Source organism: Atractosteus spatula, chromosome 3, assembly GCF_055471065.1.
Source record: "Atractosteus spatula isolate fAtrSpa1 chromosome 3, fAtrSpa1.hap1, whole genome shotgun sequence".
NCBI lineage: Eukaryota > Metazoa > Chordata > Actinopteri > Semionotiformes > Lepisosteidae > Atractosteus > Atractosteus spatula.
Genome location: NC_142708.1, coordinates 9,160,049 through 9,166,048, shown reverse-complemented (window position 1 = coordinate 9,166,048; position 6,000 = coordinate 9,160,049). Strand labels below are relative to the sequence as shown.

General features: G+C 41.6%; 1 protein-coding gene across 1 annotated transcript; it reads right to left on the bottom strand.

The window, feature by feature from the left end:
• Positions 1 to 201: 201 nt before the first annotated feature.
• Positions 202 to 3,022, bottom strand: LOC148837366 (flavin reductase (NADPH)-like). Its single transcript, XM_088911915.1, has 4 exons — positions 2,880 to 3,022; positions 1,840 to 2,041; positions 1,500 to 1,664; positions 202 to 1,201 (listed from the first exon to the last, which is right to left on the bottom strand). The coding sequence occupies exons 1-4, from the start codon at positions 3,012 to 3,014 to the stop codon at positions 1,044 to 1,046; spliced, it is 660 nt and encodes a 219-aa protein (XP_088768041.1). The 5' UTR covers positions 3,015 to 3,022; the 3' UTR covers positions 202 to 1,043.
• Between the last annotated feature and the right edge of the window lie 2,978 nt (positions 3,023 to 6,000).

The following is a 6,000-nucleotide window of genomic DNA, read 5'->3' as shown; positions in this document are numbered from 1 at the left end:
TCTTAGTTTGCTTATACTGCATCTTTCTTGCAATGACTTGAAATGCCTCCCCAAACCTGCAATAGTACACTAACCAGCTCAACATATTGAACTGGAAATGTAGGGAAGGAATCATGCATTGATCTTTCCCAATAACCATTTCATCACAGTAGAGAACACGTGGACGAAAATCAAAGGAACATCAAAGTAAAAACAATAAGGTCACTTTTTCCATTTTCTTTTATTAAGGCTAATACAGCAGGCAATGCCTACAAATATAATGTTGCTGCATTGAATCTGTTACATTTTAAAAGTTATAGAAAACATATGGGTATGGTACAGTATATATTTCAGACTCTAGGCAGAAAAAAAGCAATGTTGTACTAAACATCATGGACACCTAACTAGTTATCAGATTAAGCATGAGACTTATCTTTTATCTATTGATCTATAATGCATCTCTCTGGATTTCAAATGAGTGCTCTATTAGAATAAGGCTTTACTTTCTAATTAAAAGTCACTCCTTTACAGCCTCCAGTCAGACAGTTACTGCAAAGCCTGTTATCCCTTCCATCCTATCTAACTGATGGATTAAAATACTTTGGCATAGCTTTGGCGTTCATGCAAGACAAGATGTAAAATTATATTCAAGCAATACTATTACAAGTTGTTGAACATCATCAATACATTCAGATTCTTGACTTTTAAACCGTGTATATGCCACTATAACTTATACTTTAATAACTTAATAATTATTGATTTGATTTGTTTTAAGGCTTCTTCTGTTGTCTAGTCCAATATCAGTGCTGAAACATGCTGAAATGTTTTTTCCGAGCCAAAAGCCACCAAAGAGATGGAAATATATGAAGTTTAAATGACGTTTAAATCCAGGACTATAGCAAAAATTAGAGTATTTTTTCTGGGAAGAATTTCCAATAGAATACAATCCAGACGGCCGTGGTGTGCATGAGGGATATTGACATGACTCCCATGATTCACTCTCTATGTTACCCCCGCTCCGCTTCCCAGCCACGCGAGCTCCTTCGAGGGAGGCCAGGAGTGGTTCACTTGGTCGTCATGGACACCCCTTTCCTGACCCACGCGCTGCTGTTGAGCAGCGAGAGCATGAATCGGGCGACGTCCGCCCGGGAGATGGAGGTTTCCAGTTTGCCCTCACTGGGGTACGGTACGAAGTATCCTTCGTGCGTCAGGAACTCCTTTTCTGGAAGGTCATAAGGGACGTGTCACAGTGAGCAAGCCACCAAAAATGTTTATAACCTGCAGGCCTTCACTAGTGGGTACCTCTTGTGCACTAAGGATGACTGATATTAACTGATATAAACTACAGAGAAGACTACAAGGGCAACCAAATCAAGCAGTCAATCCTTTTGGGCATTATAAAGCTACATTAATTAAAACAATTCCAAAGCATGCGTTTTGATTAACTCATACTTACCGTAACTCATATCTCTTTCAGCATAGGCGATTAATGCGCGAACATGAAAGCTCAGCTGTCTCACCTGTAGCTGGCTCATTCGTCAAGCCCGAAGGTCTCACCACAGTCCAGTTGATATCCTCCGTCTTGGACAGAACCGTTTCCATCTCGTACATATTGTTCATCAAGCTGCGGATCATCGGCAGGATAAGATAGCGCACCATGTAGCCTGCGTTTGTGCTAGAGTTAGCTACAACAAATAAAACAAATCCAGTGTAGAGTGAATACAGAGCCTTTAGCTGGACAACAGCGCAAAGTGGAATAAGTCTGGGTTTCTCATAACTAGGCTGGTTCGTAGCATACTCAACAAGGTCAAAACAGTAGATACTGCTGTTACAGGGACTGAGTGTCACAGATGCACTTACGCTCAGAGAACCAAGACGACATTGCAATTATTCGGTTAACTTTTGCCTGCTTCATGGCATTCACTATAGCTTTCATAGAATCCGAAAATCCAGAAACAGAAGAGAAGACTGAGAGACGAAAGCCAAGGCAGGAAATGACAGCATCCTGCCCCTTGAAGTGAGGAGAGAGACTGTCCTCTGAGAAGATATTTCCCTCGACGACCTGAAACAAAATAGACACATTGGAAACAGGGAAAAACTTGGGAGCGAGGAGAATGCCTCCACCAGATCGGAAACAACCGGGCTCTGTTTCTTAACACTGAGGCAAATTTTCATTGGTTCCAAAAGAAAATCTGTTTTGCAAAGTATAAGATGCGGTCCAATTAACAGAAATGCAATTAAAAAGACGCACTCTGTTGGCATGTCACAAGGTGTAAAGGGCTCTTTTCAGCAGGGAATAAACCTATTACTTGTTCCACTAAGACACTTCTTTGTGATTTAATTTCTACTGTATTTATCCACAAATGCTCAGACTCCTCAACAGCACTGTTTTGACCTTATCTTGTGCGAATCACTCACACATGCTTTAATATTCAGATCACAATGCAGACACAACAAACCACCCTATTAGCTTTAGCAATAAGGAACTGTTTAAAATACAAAGGTTCATAAGTATGTAAAACATTTCATATTTAAGGATGTGTTAGGCATACCGCCTGTCTTGCTAGATAATATCCTCAAGTGTACGAAATAACAAGATAGTTTCCGTGATCCAGCTATTTAACATACAGTATATAACATACTGTACGTTCGGACTCAAACTTCAGTACCGGCATTTTTAGTTTGAAACAATGCTTTTACTGATTCATATAGTGTAGCAAACCTTTAATTACATTCTACTCATCCTTACAAGGAAAAGTGCAGCAGTGCTTACAGGTGACACAACAGAATTCCGTTGTAGAGTTCTACTGTGGATGTAAGTACTGTATAGCTACCCGCTGTCCGATTAATTAGCTAACTGACTAATTAAGCGTTAATTCTCCTATGTCTTACTGGGTTACCTTCAGGTTCTGGTGTTCCACTGTGAGCTTGCTCGGTTTCCTGACAACAGCAGTGACTGTATGGCCCTGCTGCAGAGCCTGTTTCACCACCTGCTGCCCAGTTTGTCCTGTGGCGCCCAGAACAACCAACCTCATCTTTGATGTCCAAGCTGGAGAAAGTGAATAGTGATTTGTTTTTCAAGCAGTCTTAAACTCACTGGTTATCTTTTTTTTTAAAACAAAAAACATCTACAGCCCCTTCCTATTTCATTGTTGACTTTTGAATACATTCTCAGTAGATGCATCATAATGCCATGCTGCTCTCAAGCTGAAACAAATTTCATTTTAACCAGAGACAAAAACTCTTATTCAAACTACAGACTTCATACAACGCTAACCTAGGAAAAGATGCAGAGATAGAAGAAAGGGTACATATAGAATTTAGGGCACAAAGCATCTAAATACTTACGCCCGTTGGATGTTGAAACAGGTAGTGTTGATGTGTCCACCTTTTGTCAACACAACCAATTTTAAAGCGTGATTAAATACTTATATCACTTATTTAGAACATTAGCTGTCGTTCTTTTTGGAGTTTATCTAAAAAATGGATTAAATCTTTCTCTGCATAAATTTCTCATTACAAATGTCAGTAGTTATAGATTTAGAAGCTGGTGTTTGGTAACGAAAAAGACTTTCAGATCTCTTCACTTCCGTTTTCGTTTCAGCGATGTTTGCTTGCTGGTAAAGAGAGGTAGCTACAAATATTTCTGACTTGACAGCATCGTATTCATTTCAGTATCGCCCTCGTATTCCGTACCAACAACATTTTTTAAACGTTTTAGGTTTTGTATTTGATTAATTTACCCATTCACAAGAGAAGTGTCACTGCAACTGACAATGATAATGATGCAACTGAATACATGTCATATTGTAGATTCAAGCAATACAAAACAAAGGAGTGGCTTGGAAAAAATGTTTTAAATTTTAAGAGCTGAATCGACATTTCAAACATGATATTTAAACCATTTTTCACATATAGCTACAAGTAAGCAAATACACATGCGATCTTCTGACATGTCAATTGGCTTTATGTAACGTGGGTGAATAATGTAACTTTGCGTACAGTACGTCTCCCAGCTACTGTAGGTACAAAAATGCCCTCCGTATAAAACCGTAAACCGATTGCAAAAGCGAGGGGTACTTACAGTACTGTAAATTCTGCGATTGAAAAGAGCACCACAGCTGCTCAGCAACCTCAAGGACACAAATATGCAGCGCGTTGAAGAGCACTTATGAAAGGATGTTTGGAAGATGCGCTGTACAGCTTAAGTTCTCCAGACACTGCCCACTTCATTTGCCTAAGACATTTGCAAAATGAAAATCTATGTAATGTCTGAAAGCCCCTGGTCATGTTTTGTGTAACACGTTTATGAAAAGTACATAACTAGTAGCAAACAAATTGGGGTACACAGCGCTTCGATGAAAAATTACAAGTGTATTGCTACACGACAGAGGGCACCCCGAGAGAAATGATATTGTAACACTACAGGGTTCACATGGGCACCCTCACCTGCTGCCACATCAGATCAGCCCCCCAACCACCAGGGACTTGAACCCAGGCCTCTAGCATTACACAACAGGGACCCAGCCTCTTGAGCCAAAGGGAGATCTCTCTTTAGCTCAAGCGGCTGGGTCCCTGTTGAGGGGTCCCTGTTGAGGTCACTGCTGGGTCCCCCTGTCTAAATCTTCCCTGAATTTCCTTTGTTGTTTGTCCAGTGTTTACTATGCCACCTATGTTGGTATTACCTGCAAATGTGACTCACAACACTAGGGTCCAAAACATGGATATCTCAAAGGGCAGTGGTCCTAACAGAGATCTCTGTGGGAGCCTACTAATTATATCACCCCAGTTTGAGCCTTGGCCCTTTATCGGCTCTCTTTAATTTCTATTTTTAGAGAATTCCCAATTTCAATAATAATAATAATTCACTACACTTATATAGTGCTTTTCTGGACACTCCACCTAAAGCAGTTTACAGGTAATGGGGACTCACTTCCACCAATGTGCAGCCCCACCTGGATTATGCGATGGCAGCCATAGTGCACTCACCACATATCAGCTAACAGTGGGGAGGAGAACAGAGTGATGAAGCCAGTTCATGGATGGGTATTAGGAGGCCATGAGTGATAAAGGCCAGGGGGAAATGTGGCCAGGATGCTGGGGTAACACCCCTACTCTTTTCGAGAAACACCCTGGAACTTTTAATGACCACAGTCAGGACCTTGCAAAGGATGGCACCTTTTTTACAGTATAGTGTCCCCATCACTCCACTGGGACATGAGGACCCACACAAACAGCAGGGTGAGCGCCCCCTACTGGCCCCACTAACAGGTACTAATCCAGGTACTGCCCCGGCTCACACCTACTGAGCTTCACTGGGTTGCCAGTTGTGAGTTGCAAGGTGACATATTGTGGCTGGTGGCCATTTTCAATCCAAGCGCACATATTACTATGAATGCCTAAATCTTGCAAATAGAGAATTAATATTTGATGAGGAACTTTTATGAGGACCTACCTTTTCGAAGACCCTGGTCTTATTTCTATAAGGACGATCCTCTGGTGGGCCGCACAATGTGGCATCGCTTGGGCCCTGGGTTCAGTTCCTTTCTGCATGTTCTCCTTGTGCTTGTGTGGGTTTCCTCAGGTGCTCCATTTTCTCCCCACAGTCCAGAGACACACTGGTAGGCAAGTTGGCTTCTGGTAAAATGTGGCCTGCTGTGAGTGGGTGCCCCGTGATGGATAGGCTCTGGGAACCCCCCGTATTAGATAAAGCCGTCAGAAAAATGGATGGGTGATCCTCTAGTTTAGTTCCAATATTGTTTCCAAGACCTACAAAAGTAACAGGAATCAGACCTACAGGGCTGTAATTACTTGATTCTTTTTTCAGCTCTCTTGTGGATTAGTGCCAGTGCCTGTATCTCGAAGACGTATCGAAAGAGCTGGGTATATGGCCTGTGATTGTCACCTCTTGTTTCATTGGGTACAATTGGTAGAATACCACCAGCCCTTGGAGATGTACCTGTTGCATTTCTGCCTCTTCTGTGCTAATATAATTTAATAAAGAACTTTTGCCCTTTTACA

Excerpts from the sequence above, each read along its gene's own strand:
- LOC148837366 (XM_088911915.1), bottom strand. The coding sequence starts at position 3,014 with ATGAGGTTGGTTGTTCTGGGCGCCACAGGACAAACTGGGCAGCAGGTG. Across the intron at positions 2,042-2,879 it reads TGGAACACCAGAACCTGAAG|GTCGTCGAGGGAAATATCTT; the intron begins GTAACCCAGTAA and ends ATTTTGTTTCAG. Across the intron at positions 1,665-1,839 it reads GTCGTCTTGGTTCTCTGAGC|CTAACTCTAGCACAAACGCA; the intron begins GTAAGTGCATCT and ends TATTTGTTGTAG.